General features: G+C 45.8%; 1 protein-coding gene across 2 annotated transcripts in view; it reads right to left on the minus strand.

The window, feature by feature from the left end:
• NOD1 (nucleotide binding oligomerization domain containing 1) overlaps window positions 1-19,342 on the minus strand; it is a 65,530-nt gene that overhangs the window by 16,805 nt on the left and 29,383 nt on the right. Inside the window, exons 7-13 of one of the 2 annotated variants that reach the window (XM_017527099.1) lie at window positions 17,128-17,211; window positions 15,791-15,874; window positions 14,980-15,063; window positions 12,530-12,613; window positions 10,673-10,756; window positions 7,811-7,894; window positions 2,517-2,600 (exon numbers count right to left, since the gene is read on the minus strand). In XM_017527099.1, coding sequence (XP_017382588.1) covers window positions 2,517-2,600; window positions 7,811-7,894; window positions 10,673-10,756; window positions 12,530-12,613; window positions 14,980-15,063; window positions 15,791-15,874; window positions 17,128-17,211 — 588 coding nt within the window. The remainder of the gene's footprint in view (window positions 1-2,516; window positions 2,601-7,810; window positions 7,895-10,672; window positions 10,757-12,529; window positions 12,614-14,979; window positions 15,064-15,790; window positions 15,875-17,127; window positions 17,212-19,342) is intronic. The other variant, XM_037737938.1, reaches the window with a different exon arrangement.

Below are 19,342 nucleotides of genomic sequence, written 5' to 3' on the forward strand. Positions count from 1 at the left end.
AGTGGGCGAAGGATATGAACAGACACTTTACAAAAGAAGACATATATGAGGCCAACAAACATATGAAAAAATGCTCATCATCACTGGTCATTAAAGGAAATCAAAACTATATTGAGATACCATCTCACGCCAGTTAGAATGGTGATCATTAAAAAATCTGGAGACAACAGATGCTGGAGAGGATGTGGAGAAATAGGAACACTTTTACACTGTTGGTGGGAGTGTAAATTAGTTCAACCATTGTGGAAGACAGTGTGGCGATTCTTCAAGGACCTAGAAACAGAAATTCCATTTGACCCAGCAATCCCATTACTAGGTATATATCCAAAGGATTATAAATTGTTCTACTGTAAGGACACATGCATACGAATCTTCACTGCAGCACTGTTTACAATAGCAAAGACCTGGAACCAACCCAAATGCCCATCAATGATAAACTGGACAGGCAAAATGTGGCACATATACACCATGGAATACTATGCAGCCATAAAAAATGATTAGTTCGTGTCCTTTGTAGGGACATGGATGAACCTGGAAACCAACATTCTCAGCCAACTTACACAAGAACAGAAAATCAAACACCACATGTTCTCACTCATAGGCGGGTGTTGAACAGTGAGAACACATGGACACAGGGAGGGGAGCATCACACTTGGGGTCTGTTGGGGGGAAATAGGGGAGGGACAGCAGGGTGTGGGGAGTTGGGGAGAGATAGCATGGGGAGAAATGCCAGATATAGGTGATGGGAAGGAAGGCAGTAAATCACACTACCATGTGTGTACCTATGCAACAATCTTGCATGTTCTTCACATGTACCCCAAAACCTAAAATGCTAAATAAAAATAAAAAATAAAAAAAAGAATTACATTTTTACATTGTGAACCAACGCTTATGCAAACACACACCCGCTCACATGCAAGCATGAACTAAGGTGAATGAAATACTTCCCTGCTGTGCACATTGCATCCTGATATTCTGTTCTGTTCCAATTTCTTTTTAAATATTGTTGGTTGCAACTCACCAAACTGATCTGATTTTATGACAAGTTCCAAACAAGTTCTAAGGCAAAGTTTAAAAAACACTGTTTGAGGAGCCTGTGTTGGTCAAGGAGCTGTATCTTTTTTTTTTTTTTTAAATTGGCTATGAAAGTCTCCCCAGTCATGAAGGGAAGATGCAGTTAATGAGGAGTGGGCACTGAGCTAAGGGTTTGGGTCCATGGTGAGACTGCCCCATGGGAGCTCAGAGAAGCCACAGTGGGCTCAGGAGCTCCTGTATCTTCACCAGAAACCTGCTCTGCCCTCTGCCAGTCTCCATGTGGGTTGGAGCTTCACACTGGGCACACTGTCTCAGGCTCTGGAGTTCACAGTAAGTTTCCAGAGCAATTACGAGTCTGGGTTCAGGTATCCTGGGTGCTCCATGCTCAGCTCCGGTCAGTTAGCACTTTGGTCACATTAATTGCTGCATCCCCAACCCCTAACACAGGGCCTGGCATGAAGCAGATGCATGAGCATGGCCACTGTTGTTTCTATTGGAAACATCATGCATGTGCCATAGGCCTGATATGGTTTGGCTGTGTCCTCTCCCAAATCTCACCTTGAATGTAAATCCCTACATGTCAAGGACAGGCCAGGTAGAGATAACTGAATCATGGGGGCAGCTGCCCCCATACTCTCATGGGAGTGAATAAGTCTCATGAGATCAGTTGGTTTAATAAGGAGCAGTTCCCCTGCACAAGCTCTCTTGCCTGCCACCATGCAAGACATGACTTTGCTCCTCATTTGCCTTCTGCCATCATTGTCAGGCCTCCCCAGCTATGTGGAACTGTGAGTCAATTAATCCTCTTTCCTTTATAAATTACCCAGTCTCAGTTATGTCTTAATTAGCAGCATGAGAACTAATACAAGGCCCCTCTCCCAGCATCCACCCAGTCCCAGCTCACCCAGGCAATTAAGTTATTAAGGGAGCTGCTGAGTGGGGATGTCTGTGCCTCATGGGAGGCAAGAAGGAAGTGGCATGGAGCTCAATGTCATAGTAAAGCAAACTTTTTCTTCTGTTAGCATAAGGAAGTTCTCGAAGCAGAAAAAAAGTAGACAAAGCATAAGTCAGTTCAATCAGCCTAAAAATGTCTCATGGAGCCCAGAAAAGGGGAAGAACGAGCTCCAAACTCATGGCCAACACATCCATCTCTCAATCGCTAAGTCCCAGAGGGATTTACTTTTAGTAGGAAATAATTTCATTGACTACTTCCCCCATGCCACCCAATGAAGGTAGATGAGGGCTGGATCCCAGGGCAGGAGAGCACAGACTATGGAATCAGGCATTCTGGGCTGAATTCCAGCTTCTCTCATGCTGACCTTGGGCAATTTTATTTCACTGGTCTGGGCCTCTGTCTACATCTATAAAATGGAGGTAATTCTACTATGGTGCAGGGTTAAACGGAAACCACCCTGACACAGTCAGTGGTGCTGAGTGAACAGTCACTGCTGTTATTACTGCGACAAACACTGGGATCTTACCAAATCTCTGTTATGCCAGTGTTGTTCTGTAACGCATGTGCCAGCTGGGCAGTCCCCTTAGCTGTGATCTGATTCTGGATAAGCCTGAAAGAAGAACAAAACTTGTATAAAAACCATAACACTGGATCAAATCTGCCCCTTTCATGAGGGTGTTGTAAGGGTGAGGTGGGATAAGAGACAAGCTGGTCAAGGAGGAAGCAAGTCCATGTGACTTTGTATCTGGCTAAAAGTGTCTAGATCAGATACACGAAAGGACAGCTTGACATTTTTAAACTTTTCTGTTCAATAGTAAACATATATTCATATGTAAGTAATGTAATACATGAACGGATGTGTGTGTCTGCATTTTTCATTGCAGAGGCTCATAATCAAAATATCTGGGAGACTACCAATCTGAACAACAAATCCTAAGAAACACATCATCATGGCCGGGCGCAGTGGCTCAAGCCTGTAATCCCAGCACTTTGGGAGGCCGAGGCGGGTGGATCACGAGGTCAAGAGANAAATAGAAAAAAAAAAAAAAAAGTTCTAAAATTTATATGGAACCACAAAAGACCCAGGACAGCCAAAGCTATCCTAAGAAAAAGAACAAAACTGGAGATCTACAGTACAATTATAGTATGATTATAGCTGAATACTATACTTCAAACTGACTTTAAATTATACTATAAAGATATAGTTATCAAAATGGCATAGTAATGGCATCAAAACAGACACATAGACCAACAGAACAAAACAGAGAATCCAGAATTAAATCCATACATCTACAGTAAATTCATTTTCAACAAAGTTACCAAAAACATACATTGGGAAAAGAACAGTCTCTTCAATAAATGGTGCTGGGAAAACTGGATATCCATATGCAGAAAAATGAAACTAGACCTCTGTCTCCCATATTATACAAAAGTCAAATCAAAATAAACACTTAAATTTAAGACTCAAACTATGAAACTACTACAAGAAAACATTGAAGAGACTCTCCAGGACATTGGAATGGGCAAAGATTTCTTGAGTAATACTCCACAAGCACAGGCAGCCAAGGCAAAAATGGACAAATGGGATAGAATCAAAATTAAAACACTTCTGCACAGCAAAGAAAACAATCAACACAGTGAAGAGGAAACCCATGGAATGGAATAACATACTTGCAAACTACCCATCTGACAAGGCGTTCATAACCAGAATATATAAGGAGCTCAAACAACTCTATAGGAAAATAACCTAACAATCAGATTTAAAAATTGCAAAAGATCTAAGTAGACATTTCTCAAAAGATGACATACAAATGGCAAAGAGGTACATGAAAAGGTGCTCAAAATCACTGCACGTCAAAGAGATGCAAATCAAAATTACAACGAGATATCATTTCATCTCAGTTAAAATGATTTTCATCCAAAAGACAGACAATAACAAATGCTGGTGAGGACACAGAGAAAAGGGAACCCTCATATAGTACAACCACTATGGAGAACAGTTTGGAGACTCCTCAAAAAACTAATACTAGAACTACCATAAGATCCATCAATCTTACTCCTGGGCATATACCCAAAAGAAAGGACATTAGTATATCGAAGAGATATCTGCACTACCATGTTTACTGCAACATTATTCACAATAGCCAAGATTTGGAAGCAACCTAAGTGTCCATCAACAGACAAATTGATTTTTTTTTAATGTGGTACGTATACACAATGGAGTACTATTCATCTGTAATAAGAATGAGATCCTGTCATTTGCAGCAACATGGGTAGAACTGAAGGTCATTATGTTACGTGAAATAAGCGAGGCACAGAAAGACAAACTTTGCATGTTGTCACTTATTTGTGGGAGCCAAAAATTAAAACAATTGAACTCATTGGGATACAAAGAGAAGGATGGTTACCAGAAGCTGGGAAAGGTAGTGAGGGAATTGGGGGGAAGTGGAGATGGTTAATGGGTTTCAAAAAAAAAGTTGAAAAGAATGAATAAGACTAATATCTGCTGGGCACGGTGGCTCACGCCTGTAATCCCAGCACTTTGGGAGGCTGAGTCAGGTGGATCACAAGGTCAAGAGATCGAGTCCATCCTGGTCAACATGGTGAAATCCCGTCTCTACTAAAAAAATACAAAAAAATTAGCTGGGCACAGTGGCGTGTGCCTATAATCCCAGCTACTCAGGAGGCTGAGGCAGGAGAATTGCCTGAACCCAGGAGGCGGAGGTTGCAGTGAGCCGAGATCGAGGCATTGCACTCCAGCCTGGGTAACAAGAGTGAAACTCCTTCTCAAAAAAGAAAAAAAGAGCCGGGCGCGGTGGCTCAAGCCTGTAATCCCAGCACTTTAGGAGGGCGAGGTTAAAAAAAAAAAAAAAAGAGAAAAAAAAAAAAAAAAAAAAAAAAAAAAAAAGACAGAAGCCAAAAAAAAAAAAAAAAAAAAAAAAAAAAAAAAGAGGGAGGAGGAGAAACAGTTGTGCTGCCATGAAACGGTTCTCATGGGGCTCAGTGGAAAAGCTTTGATAATGGGGCCTCTGAGAATGTACCCCATTGTTCTAGGTGGCAGTGATCCAAATGAAACAAAGGGTTCCGAAAGCACTAGGAAGCCACGCCTCTCCTGAAATGCTCCCCTGGGCGGCTATGCTTCTAACCCAGCCAGGAAATAAATGCATCAAGAGGCTGTGGTGTCTCCACTTCATCACAGAGACATTCCCTGCTCCTGGCTGTTTGTAGAATAGGCTCCTGCTAAACCTGACCCTTAGAAATCCTGGCACTGATCCAAGAAGAAAGACCTTACCAAGAAGACAAGGGCCCTACGCTGTCGTAAGTGAAGAGGACTCCCTCTTGAGAGGCAGCATCGCAGAGCGGTTGCAGCTCCTCTCAAACCCTCCCTCCCCACTTTTCAGCTACAGAACCTTGAAATATCAACATATCTGTCTGTGCCTCAGTTGTTTCATCTTTAAAATGAGAATAACTATAAGGGTGCCCCCCCATCCACTGGGTGTGTGAGATTTCAAGGGAGGGTGTGTATTAGGCACAGTGTCCAGGGAAAGGAACTCTTGTCATTGTTACTGCCCAAGCACACAGGACCACTCGTGGCTGGGCTGCAGCCAGGACCTGGTATTCCCAGCCACACCTCACAAGGGCTAGGGCCCTTGGGTTCTGTGGCAGAGGCGATGACCTTCCCTTTCAAAAGGGACAAAAATAGAACCTGGTAGTGGGCACTCAGTTCTGCATTCGGTCACACTCTGCTGTTTTCTAGTCACCCCCTAGGCTTTGTTGAAGGCAGGGAAGGCAGCCTCCAACCAAGACTTGGCAGGAGGCCAGGAAAGAGAGCACCTAATGCCCCAAAAAGCTTGGCAGTGTCCAGGCACATCCGCCCACTTGGGCTGCCTTTATTAGGCTGGTGCAGGTTGGGAATGCACAAAGCAGCTGAGACTCTTTCTGGCCCCATCCTAGCTCTACTCTCCCTGGAGCAGCTGGCCTGCACTTAGGGAATGGGCTAAAATAATTCTGCAGGCTAAAACACAAAGGAAAAACAACATGTAGCACAGTCTAATCTTTTTGCTGAAACTGTCAAGGCAAGTCTGAATTAATAAGAAACGCAAAGAACCCAGAATGGTCAAAACAGTCTTGAGAAAGAAGAACAAAGTAGGAGAACTCACACTTTCTGATTTCAAAACATACTACAAAGCTACAGCAATAGTCCTGGCAGAGGAGAGACATATAAATCAGTGGACCAGAACAGAGAATTCAGAAATAAACCCGTACATTAATGGTCAATTGATTTTTGACAAGGGTGTCAAGGCCATTCAATAGAAAAAGATAATCTGTTCAACACATGGTGCTCTGGTACAGCTGGATAGCCACGTGCAAGAGAACGAGGTTAACTCTCACTTTATACAAAAATTAACTCAAAATGGATTGCAGACCTAAATGTGAGGGGAAGCAACTATAACACGAGAAAACTTAGGTGGAGATCTTTGTGATCTTGGATTAGGCAATTATTTCTTAGATAAGACACTGAAAGCACAAGCAACCAAAGAAAAAAAAAGATAAATTGGACTTCATGAAAATTAAAAACTACTGGCCGAGTGCAGTGGCTCACGCCTGTAATCCCAGCACTTGGGGAGGCCAAGGCAGGCAGATCACCTGGGGTCAGGAGTTCGAGATCAGCCTGGCCTACATGGTGAAACCCTGTATCTACTAAAAATACAAAATGAGTCAGGGGTGGTGGCTCATGCCTGTAATCGCAACTATTCAGGAGGCTGAGGCAGAAGAATCACTTGAACCCGGAAGGTGGAGGCTGCAGAGAGCTGAGATCATGCCATTGCACTCCAGCCTGGGTGACAAAAGCAAGACTTCATTTCAAAAAAAAAAAAATTAAAACCTTTTGTCCTTCAAAGTCTACTATCAAGAAAGAGGGAAAACTCCACAGAAAGAAAGAAAATATTTACAGAGAACCCCTACAACTTAGCAATAAAAAGACAAATAAGCCCAATTTTAAAATGGGCAAAGGATACAGAGACATGTCTCTAAAGAAGCTACATAGACAGCCTGTAGGCACATAAAAATACACTCAACATTGTTAGTTATCAGGGAAATGCAAATCAAAACCACAATATTACTTCACACCCACTACTATAACTAGATTTAATTTAAAAGATGGACAATAACGAGTGTTGGTGAGGGTGTGGAGAAATTATAACCCACATACATTGCTAGTGAGACTGTAAAATAGGACATCCACTTTAGAAAACTGTTTGATGGCTCCTCAGAAAGTTACAGAATTCCTATATGACCCAGCAATTCTATTCCCAGGTATATTCCCAAAAGAGATGAAAACATATGTTCATCCAAAAGCATGTACAGAAGTGTTCACAATAGTATTATACATAATAGTGAAAAAGTAGAAACAACTCAAATGTCCCATCAACTGATTAATAAACTGTGAAATAGCCTTAGAGTGAGTTATCATTTAGCCATAAAAAGGAATGAAACATGCTAGAACACAGAGACAAAAGGTCACATATTGCTTGATTCCATTTATATGAAATGCCCAGAGTAGGCAAATCCATAGAGACAGAAAGTGGATTAGCAGTTGCTGGGGTCTGGGAAGGAGGATAGGGAGTGACTAATGGATACAGGGGCTTTCTGGAGTGGGGAGGGGTAGTGAAAACATTCGAGAATTAGATGGTGATGACTGCACTAAAAACCTCTGAATTGTACACTTTAAGAGAGTGAATTTTACAGTATGCAAATCTTATCTCAAAAAATACTTTGGAAAAGTAGCACAGTGTGAAATTCTAAGGCTGAGTTACCTACCATAAATGCTTTAACGTCTGGTTGACTTTCAACATTTCTGCCAAACTCTCTGCCACTTCATCATTGAGTTCATTTTCGGTCAGCCTAGGGGAAAAAAAAAGGAAGTATTTACTCAAGAGAGCCTACTTGGCAGATGCTGTTTTAGAGTTCACAGGAGTGGGAGCCCAGCCCAAGGCTCTCCAGCTACGTAGCTGATCAGTTGCTGACAACTCAAGCCCAGCCTCTCAGCCCTACAGATCAATGGGACTCATTTCTAATGCAAATCCTGCACCAGAGCTCCTATTTCTTAGCCTGGCTGCCTGCAAAGAAGGCCACCCTACCTCTCCACCTTTGCTGAGCCCTCAGATTTCATGGAAGATCGTGCACCATAGAAAACAAAGGGCCAATGGCCTGCTTCTCGGGTCTCTAGTCTCGGGATCCCTTGAAGACCACTGACAATGTGTTATCCAAGTCAGTTTGAAGACCTGAAACAGCCACCAACTGCACGTTAAGATGTGGTCAGTACTTTGGTCTGAGTTAACTGGTGAGGGACCCAAGTTAAGTGACTGAAAGTTCAGGAAGGCTCTCAGTGGTTCTTAAAACCAGAAGTGGATAAAGCACCAAAGCTTCTCAGTGTAAACAGGGTAGGACCCACTTGTGCCAGTGGATGAAAGAATCATTAGGAAGAAGAATAGAACAGAAAGAATATTTTTAAAAAAATCATTCCTTGAAGGGCAGTTTGGAGGTGCCTGTCCAAAATTTAAATGTGTTTCACTTTAAGACAATTAGACTTCTAGAAATTTACGCTGCAGTGTGCAAAAGTATACATGCAAAGCTTTATAAATTGCAGCATACACTGTGGTATTATCTATCCTAATGTAAAATCTGAACAAGTTTAAATCAGAAAAAACTGATGAAATACACTGTGACATCTATTCAATGTTCCGTTGTGCAGCTCTTAGGGAGAATGAGGTAGAATAAGGAGGGAGAGGAGCACAGCATTGACACCTGCTCCAGACTCAACCTGGGCAGGTTTGTATCACTCACGAGCAGGGTGATCTTGGGCAAGGGGCTTAAGTTCTTTGGGTCTGAGTTTCCTCACTGGTGAATGTGAATATTACTAATATAGATTGTATAGGGTGGTTGTGAGGCTGAGCGAGTTAAAAGGTGTAGAATAACACATGGCATGCAGTCAGCACTTGAGGGCTTCTAGGTGTTGACATGACTGCTATCCAGGTGATTTCACTCTCCATGGGGTACCTAGCCATGTCCAGAGGCATTTTTGATCCTCACCACCAGGAGGTACAGGGCGGAGACGCTCCTAAACCTTCTACGATGCACAGGATGGCCCTCCCATAACGAAGAATCACTTGGACCAAAATGATTCTCAATCAACAGCGTCAAGATTGAGAAACCCTAAAAGGGACATGTAAGTTATATGCAATCCATGATTAAGATATTTTTAGGGCCACTTGTTGAATGCTGTTCTATTTTGCATATCTTTGAACATACATAGAACAAAAGGCTAGAAAGGAAAGGTTATTTTGGAAAACACGAAGGGAGGTACTTTTACTTCCTCCTTTTAAGACTTGAGTGTCTTACATTTTTTCCAATAGCCATATATGACTTTTCAAAATGTTAGATGATTTCTTGAGGGGAAATAATTTAAGATGCGCCTACTGGCCAGCAGGCCTAGTGTCAGAACTCTCATAAAGATGACATTGTCATTCTCGGTAACTAATTTAGCAAGATCAAATGAGCACTGGCCTATAAGTAGCTAATAGGGAGAAGTGTATTACAACTCCCTCACCTGTAAGGAATTTTTTTTCTTTTTTTTTTTTTAAGATGGGGGTGGGTCTGGCTATGTTGCCCAGGCTGGTCTCGAACTCCTGGCCTCAAGCGATCCTCCTGCCTCAGTCTCCCAAAGTACCGTGATTACAGGCGTAAGCCACTGCACCCAGCCACCTATATGGAATTTATGATACAGGCATGTAAATAAAATAAAAATAAAGCAAAATAAAACATTGAATGACCATGAAAAAGAGAACGCCAACAAAAAACACCCTCAGGAGACCACATCCATTTAGTAAGTGCCCTGGAGTGCAGAGAGGGAGCAAGAACTGTGGGCTTCAGGTGACAAGTGACAGGTGAGCTGGATGGAGCAGAAAGGCCAAACCCTGATGTGGAGACCTGGGGAAAGAGGAGGCTGCCTGGGGCAAGGCAGGTGAAGAGAAGGAAGGGAGAGCATTTTGAACCAAGTGCATGGAAAATGGCCTCTGCCAAGCACATCTGAAGGTATCCAAGGATACCTGGACAGCTTGTGTGGCCAGTCTTCTGGTTCTCCTGGGGCCTAGAAGGCCAAGGCCTCAGACCGGGCTCCTGGAGCCCACTTCCCAATCCTGTACCTAATTATGCTGTGGAAGTGGCTGTTTTCTTCTCTAGGAGGAAATTTTCAACTTAATTGAAAGGCCTAGAGCCTTTCCAATTGGGAGGCACCTTTTCTATTAAGATTCCAGGCCATGTGTAGCCCCTGAGATAATTCCTGAGACCCAAACCCCTCAAAATGACTCTGTACCAGGTGCAGAGGCCCACACCGGAAATCCCAGAGCTTTGGGAGGCCAGGGCAAGAGAACTGAGTTCAAGACAAACCTGGGTAACATAACAAAACCTCATCTCTACCAAAAATTTTTAAAATTAACTGGGCGTGGTGGTGGCTGCCTATAGTCTCAGCTACTTGGGAGGCTGAGGTGGCAGGATCATGTGAGTCCGGGAGGTCGAGGCTGCAGTGAGCCGAGATCACACCACTGCACTCAAGCCTGGGCAACAAAGCGAGACCCTGTCTCAGAAAAATAAACAGACAAATGAAACGACTTGAGCTCTTACCACAGTATTTCTAGAGACGTATTCTGCTGCAGGGCCCTTGCAAGGCTCTTTCCTCCTTCTGTGGAGACGCCGTTAGACGCAAGACTAGGAAGCAACACAGTTGGGGTGAATTAGCAGAGACACATCTACATTTATTCTTGGCTTCAACCTCAGAACAGCTGGGAAGCCTCTGCCTGGCCGTGGGCCCCACCCAGGCTCACTTGAGTCAGGATGCAGAACTGCTGAGCTATAGCAGTGCTCAGGTGTTGCTTTCCCAGAGCCCATACAGAGAGCACAAGGGCAGGCCAGACGGGAAATGGGCCATCAGCACGGCCTGCTCACACAGCAGTGGGCTGGGGTAGGCGTCTCAGGTTTCTCAGGTTTCTGTACATGGGCTGGAGGCTGGAGTGGCCTGGTGAGCTGTGCTTCCAAAGGCTGGCCCCATCAAGGTACCCCATCTGCAAGACCTGACTCTCTTCTGCTACTGCCCCCACCTTCTGGGACTCTTTTTCAGTGGCAGAAAGGACAGCATCAGAACACACCAGGGCCCCAAGATTTGGCCAGCGACCTAAGTGGAGGCTGGGTAGGAGCATCCCTGTTTATAGAGAGGAAGAGTCCCTCTTTTCTAACATCGTCCTGAAGACAAGGAAGGGGAAGGAACCTGCTGGCCAGCATCTTACTAAGTTCTATTGGAAACACTCCCCCTACCCCAAGGGGCATGCAGGGATGGCTGAGGGGCTGGAAATGTCCTCCATCTTGAGGAGGGTGGTGACTGGCTGGTGTGGGACCCATGCAGAATTCACTGAGCTGAAAGAACACTTAAGGTGATTCCTCAAGGATCTAGAACCAGAAATAACATTGGATCCAGCAATCCCATTACTGGGCATATATTCAAAGGATTATAAATCATTCTACTGGCTGGCTCACATTTGTAATCCCAGCACTTTGGGAGGCTGAGCTGGGTGGATCACCTGAGGTCGGAAGTTCAATACCACCCAGACCAACATGGAGAAAGTCCGTCTCTAATAAAAATACAAAATTAGCCAGGAGTGGTGGTGCATGCCTGTAATCCCAGCTACTCAGGAGGCTGAGGCAGGAGAATTGCTTGAACCCAGGAGGTGGAGGTTGTGGTGAGCTGAGATCATACCATTGCACTCCAGCCTGGGCAAAAAGAGCGAAAATCCATCTCAAAAAAATAAAACATAAAAACAAATCATTACTATAAAGACACATGCACATGTATGTTTACTGCAGCACTATTTACAATAGCAAAGACTTGGAACCAACCCAAATGCCCATCAATGATACACTAGATAAAGAAAATGTGGCACATATGCATTATGGAATACTATGCAGCCATAAAAAAAGAATGAGATCAAGTCCTTTGCAGGGACATGGATGAAGCTGGAAACCCTCATTCTCAGGCAACACAGGAACAAAAAACCAAATACCACATGTTCTCACTCATAAGTGGAAGGTGAACAATGAGAACGAATGGACACAGGGAGGGGAACATCACACACGGGGGCATGTCGCGGGGTGGAGGGCAAGAGGAGGGAGAGTATTACTACACATACCTAATGCATGTGGGGCTTAAAACCTAGATGACAGGTTGATAGGTGAAGCAAACCACCATGGCACACGTTTGCCTATGTAACACACCTGCATATCCTCTACATGTATCCCAGAACTTAAAGTTAAAAAGAACGTGCTTTACTAGATGGCCTCTTATGCATCAATAAAAGGTTTGACAAGAGTAAGGAAAATCACACATGCAAATCTCCCTCCTATTAGGAGCTCCAATCGCCCATCCCCAGCAAACCAAGAGTACCCGGGAGGGACCAGGTTGGCCCCTGGAGACAGTAGGGCCGCAGTTACCTCAGGGTGGTCAAGCTGGGGTGGTTCCGCAGAGCCTCTGCAAAGGCTTTTGCCCCTTCATCCCCAACTTGATTGCCCCACATCCTGAGGAAGGAGACAAGACAGTGAATGTTAGCTCCTCCAAACACAGCCATGCCCACCCCTTCTTTTTTGCCAATGGCCACAGCTTGATTCACACTCAACAGGCAGATGTTTGCCCTCAGTCCCTGGAGCTGTGGGCCTGGACACTAATTGCCTGCACTGGCCTCTGAGTGGGCCGCCCAGGATTTCAAATTCAAGGGGTGATGTAAGATCGAAATGCAGGGGAAGCCTTGTGAACAGAGGCCATCAGCAAGTGGCACAATTAGAGACGGCACCTCACTGCGAGCTTCGGAGAGCTTTCAGCCCGGGAACCTGCGCTCATGAGAGAAAGCACCTGCATGTCTCCCATGGAGCACAGAGGCCTGCAGAGTCCTGAAGGGGAGGCCGTGTACAGGTGCTGGGTTCCCAGCATCTGCTGAACTCTGGGCAGGGTCAGAGACATTCCTGAAGACACAGTCTTCCAGGAGACAAAGAGCAGGAAGTGCCTTCAGAAACCCTATCAGCAAGGTTCCTGTCAAATAAAGAGGATGTCACCCAACCAAGCTCTGCGGCTATGGCCATCTTGGTGGAGAGCTGCGGTGTTAGAGCTGTATTCTCTCCCCCACAGCAGATCCAGAGAGGCTCTAGCCAAAACAGTCTGCATAGTAAGATGGTGGACTCCAGTCCTGGCTCTGCCATCTGCTACCAGTGCAAACTTGGGGCAATTGTGTAGTCTCTTGGACCTCAGTCTCCACATCTATAAAGTGGGATACTTAGAGCATTCCCTCGTGGAGTTGTTGTGAGGATTCATTGAGTTGTAACAGATGCAAAGCACTTAGAAGAGTGTGTGACCGATACAAAAGTGCTGGCTGCCCCTGACAGGATCAGTGCACACTGTCTATACGCAGCAAAGCAAGTTCGTGTGGCCCACTCTCAGGGCAACAGTGGCAGCCTTAAGAACATATTTGTACCACGCAAGCTACCTGCCTACACCCTTCCAAGAATGGCTTGCTGGATCCCAAAATAAGAGTTTTCAGTGTTTTGCTTAAATATATGTATCTATTATACAATTGAATGGCATCGCATTTTTAATTTAGTAGAAAACTACTCAAGGCATGAGATTAAATGGAAACAGAAGGATAAAACTCTGTACATAAAATCTGATTCCTACTATATTTTTAAAAAATAGTACAAAGAGAGGAAGAAAGAGAAAGTGAGAGAGCTTAGCTGAGCTCAAACGTTAACAAGAATTATTTTCTGAGAAGATAATTTTTCAAAGTTTCCAACTAAAATTACTTGTGTTCCTTTCATAATCCAATAAAAATTATAATGATATGAAAAGCTTTAAAAAGCCTCAAGAATCAAAACCACAATGAGATACAATCTCTCATTCATTAGGATGGCTACTGTCAAAAAGAGAAAATAGCAAGTGTTGGCAAGGATGTGGGGAAAGTGGAACCCTCATGCACTGTGGGTGGGAACATAAAATGGTGCCGCTACTGTGGAAAATGGTATAACGGTCCTTCAAAAATTAAAACTTACCATGGGATCCAGCAATCCCACTGCTGGGTATACACCCAAAAGAATTGAAGGCAGTCCCTTGAAGAGTGATTTGCACGCCCAAGTGCCCAGCAGCCTTATTCACAATAGCCAAAGCACAGAAGCAACCCAGTATCTGTTCTTAGATGAATGAGTAAACAAATGTGGCACAGCCACGCAATGGAGTATTACTCAGCCTTAAAAAAGAAGGAAATCCTGGCTGGGCGTGGTGGCTCATGCCTGTAATCACTTTGGAAGGCTGAGGTGGTTAGATCATTTAAGGTCAGGAGTTCAAGACCAGCCTGGTCAATATGGTGAAACCCCACCTCTACTAAAAATACAAAAATTAGCCAGGCATGGTGGCGGTTGCTCGTAGTCCCAGCTACTTGTGAGGCTGAGGCAGAAGAATTGCATGAACCAGGGAGACGGAGGTTGCAGTGAGCCAAGATTGAGCCACTGCACTCCAGCCTGGGCAACAGAGCAAGACTTTGTTTAAAAAAAAAAATCCTGTCACATGCTTCAATATGGATGAACCTTGAGGACATGATGCTAGTGAAATCAGCCATCCCCAAAAGGCAAATACTGTATGATTCCACTTACGTGAGGGAAAGTAGTCAAAAACCATAAAGTAAGCAGAAGGGTGGCTGCAAGGGGCATGGGAGCGGGCAGGGCCCAGGAGTTACTGCCTAATGACAGCGGTTTCAGTTCTGCAGTGCGGTGAAAGCTCTCCGCTGTGTCTCCCCGACAGCGAGCCCCAGCGGTCCTTCTGGTGTATTGAGGTATGGAAGGAACAGCAGGTGCCTACGCACACGCAGCAGCTTATATAGACACACTCGTCCCCTTCTACTCACCCAACATCAGAGATTGATTTGCTGTTCCTCACAGCCTGCGCGAGGCACTTCCCTCCTTCACTCGTGATTTTGTTTTTTCCCAGTCTGCAGAGAGAGTCATGCACATCAGCCTCCAGCTATGCAGGGGCTCCAAAGTGGGCCATCCTCCTCCCAAGCACACAGCCCCTTCCAGCCCCATCTTGGGAATTGTGGACTTTCTTCTGGGACCCACAAGAGCCATGGCCTGGGCCGCCTCTCAGGGAGGGACCTGAAGCCCTGAGGACAGTTAGTCAGGGTTCCTCTCCAGGAGATGGCCCATATCTCTGCAGAAGCTCAGGGACCTGAGCCCTCCCTGGGGTCCTCTAAGTGGCCAAAGCAGCATCACTGACTTCCCTCAGCAGACCAGGGAGGCCCCACTTTGACTGTCAAGGTCTGTGGCTACAGTCAGAGCAGGACCAGAGGCTCCAAGCCTGGCACACTGTCACCCCCTAGGCAGGGCACATCTACAGGAGGGCAAAGGCCCAAGTTCTTGCTTCCAACCAGACAAGAAACTCCCTTGGGGCAAAAAGATCACCAGAAAGGGTGAGAGTCCTTTCTTGGGGTTAGTAGTCAACAAAATCAAAATGCCAACCTTTCCCCTACCAACGACAGGTGCCCCTTCCAGGATTCAGGCCTCACGGATCACACTGAGGTGTCCTTATTTGACCAACATGGCCTAGGGACAAGTGAAGGCCTTAGGATGAAAGCTCTTTACCATGACATTTAATCTTTGAACAACAGAAGGGGGTGACTAAGAGAAACTACCAAGGAAGCTGGTGCCTACCCCACTTACTTAAGGTGAGTGAGGCTTTGGCATTCATCCAGGATCTTGGTGACGTACCTGGCTCCGACATCGGTGATCTGGTTGTTGTATAAACTTCAAGAGAAAGTACAGCCGTGAGACTTCCTGGCTCCCAATGTCATTGTAATAACCCTATTTTTTGAAGTATGTGCTGTCTACTGATTTCCAAGGTCTAGGTTGAAAGGGGAAAACATAGACACGGGAGTTTGGGGCTCTGGGTCTCACACCCCTGCTCAAAACCAGCTCCACCACTTTCCCCAGCTTTATGGCCTGGGACAAGTCACCTAAGGGCTCTGTGCCTCAGTTTCTCCATCTGTAATATGGGGGTAATGATTATAGCCCCCTTGCAGGGTAGTGATGAGGATCTTAGGACATAATGCAAAGCCCTGGCGCATGGGTGCTTGGTGACTGGCAGGTGATGGGTATTTACAAGGAAGATTACATTCAGCATCTTCAGGGGAAAAGATTCTCTCTGCATATTGAAACTTCTCAATGTCTACCTTTCAGCTATCCCACCACTCAATGCCAATTCAATAATACAGCAGAAGGATGTTGAAAGGCAGCTAAGCTCAGGCTTCGAGGGTTCCACAGCTGCACAGAGCCCTGGAGCCGAGTGCAGCCCAGGGTGGTTCGTGTCCCTGTCCTCGTTAACATTGCAGGCCGCTGAGGCCCCAAGAAACTGAACAAGCGCTCCAGCCCACAGAGCCACCAGTGGTGTGACGCTGGCCCGCCGTCCCTTCTCGCAGACTCCAAAACCTCAAAGGCTCTGAATGCCCCACATTTTTCACAATTCTTTTGGCAACTGATGTGGAGCTATTTATAGTCTTTCTTACCACACTGGGTTTGACTGTTCATACATTCTGCGGGAGCAATATGAAAGTGTTTTAAAGCGGAACACAGCCTCAGACCCCTGAGCCACGTCACGCCATAGCATGCACCCAGAATCCCCATTCGGGTCTTGCCTCAAGGGCTCTGTATGAGGGAATTCGGATCCGTAATAGTCAAAACTACTATGTAAACAGGATTCTAACATTTATTAAACATATTCCCTTATATTCTCTCTTTGCATTCCCCAATAACCAGTTGTAAAGCAACTTGTCTAAACTGGGATCACCGTTTTACAGGTGAGGAGGCTGAGGCTCAGCAAGACTTATGACTGGCCAAGTGGCCAAGCCACGCACAGAACCCAGGACTCAACTCCCGGCCCAGTGCTCTTCCCAGCCCTGGGCCATCCGTGCCGACCATCCAGGCACCCACATGAATGGTGATTTCCTGCAGCTCTGTATCATTACTAGGTAGTTGGCCCAGTGTTCTGGAGAAAGACATACCCCAAATATGTCACAATTTTGTATTTGGTCAGCTCTTCGCTTAGCACCTTTACGCCACCATCAGTGATCTGGTTTACGCTAAGTCTGAAAACAGCAAAAAAATTACGAGTCAGGGCAGGCACTCATGATGAAGGATCATTAATCTTACAAAGATCCAGAAGCCTTCAGGCCCTGGAGTTTTCCCAGGTATAGACGCCCCTGGAGAATGGCTGCAGCAATTCTTTGAAAACCAAATAGCCCCTTTCAAAGCCTGGCCAATGTGGGGTCGCCAGACCCACCCCGCACCTGCCCATGATGGAGGCTGCAGCACAGTCCCCCGCTCCTGACACGACCATGAGGGACACAGGGAGGACATGTGAGGCCAGCCACATCTGACATCACCCCCTTTTCAGGGGGCCTATGTGTCAGCCAGACCCTGTACCTGGTGCTCACTGCATGGTGGAGGGCATGGGCTTAGAAACGTGCGGGGCTGCTTTCAGTGGTTATGTTACTGGAAGAGGGAAGTACCCTGTCATCTTGTGGGCAGGGCCAGTCATGTCAGGTGTCCCGCAAAGTGCTGGGCAGGTCTCACAAGAACTGTTGTACCCAAAATGCCAACAGCCTTCCCCCATCCAGAAACACATGTGGCTAACCATGACTTGTCACTGGAAAAGGCTGAGGGTCCTACTGTCATTCTCTCTCTTTTTTTTTTTTGGGATAGAGTCTCCCTCTGTCGCCCAGGCTCGAGTGCAGTGGCACCATCTCTGCTCACTGCAACCTCTGCCTCCCAGGTTCAAGCGATTCTTCTGTCTCAGCCTCCTCAGTAGCTGGGATTATAGGTGCGCGCCACCATGCCCAGCTAATTTTTTTGTATTTTTAGTAGAGACAGGGTTTCCCCATGTTGGCTAGGCTGGTCTCAAATGTCTGACTTCGTGATCCACCCACCTCAGCCTCCCATAGTGCTGGGAATACAGGCATGAGTGACCGCGCCCGGCTGGGTCCTGCTGTCAAAGAAGACTGATCATGTCTTTCTGTAAAGTGTCAGACAGCAAATATTTTACGCTCTGTGGGCTGGGTGGTCTCTGTCAAACTACTCAACTGTGTAGTGTGAAACAGCCAGTAAGTAAATAAATGCATATGGCTGTGTTCTAATAAAACTTTACTCACAAACACAAGCCATGGGCCCAATTAGGCCCACAAGCTGACCTTGATAACAAGTAAAAGGCTGAACAGGCAAAGGCTTGATTTTTAGGCCACATCAAAATGATCAAGTCAGACACTCTGTACCTTTCCCCTCAGAGTCCCTAGCTTGGTGCTGGGAAATAGTGTGTAGGTACAGGGCATGGCCAGCCCAAGATGGCACTGGCTATTAGACATTCCCAACAGCTATACTTTCTCAGCAATAGATTCCCCCATCTTTTATCTGGGCCCATCTGACTAAGTTCTACCCATACTATTAAGTTATGAAATCTAAGCAGCAGTATAATAAAGCCAAGAAGTCTTCTTAAAAGATTGAGGCATGCCCTTTTTTGCCCTTTCTTTTTACTGATAACGAGAGTGTTGACTAGATGGCTGGCGCTAGAGCAGCCCTCTTGGGCCAAGATGTGAAAGCCAGGTAGTGAGGATGGCAGAGCAGCAAGGCAGAAGACAGCTTGGGCTCCTGACGGTCATGGAGACTCCATACCAGTCCTGAACTACCTACCTCCAGACTTTCACATGACAGAAATAAGCTTGTAAGTCATCAAGATTTGGGGTTTTCTCTCTCAGCTAAAACTAATCCTGATGCAGCCAGAGAGCTCAGCATGCTTCCTGTGGCTGCCCATGTCCTCCTGCCTTCCTGCAAGCTGCTTTCTCTTGCACCGATGTGAAGGAAAGCTTCACCTGGGGACAGCAGGAAGGGCAGGGCCACCACACTGGTGTGGGGTTTACCTTTTAGAAGATAGACAGAGGGGCTGGGTGTCGTGGCTCATGACTGTAATTCCAGCACTTTGGGGACTGAGGTGGGAGGATCACCTGAGGTCAGGAGTTCGAGATCAGCCTGGCCAACATGGTGAAACTCTGTCTCTACTAAAAATACAAAAAACTTAGCCAGACGTGGTGATGCATGCCTATAATCCCAGCTACTCGGGAGGCTGAGGCAAGAGAATTGCTTGAACCTGGGAGACGGAGGTTGCAGTGAGATGAGATCGCACCACTGCACTCCAGCCTGGACAACAGAGTGGGACTCTGTCTGGGA

The sequence above is a fragment of the Cebus imitator genome, unplaced genomic scaffold (assembly GCF_001604975.1).
Source record: "Cebus imitator isolate Cc_AM_T3 unplaced genomic scaffold, Cebus_imitator-1.0 Scaffold45, whole genome shotgun sequence".
Classification (NCBI taxonomy): Eukaryota; Metazoa; Chordata; class Mammalia; order Primates; family Cebidae; genus Cebus; species Cebus imitator.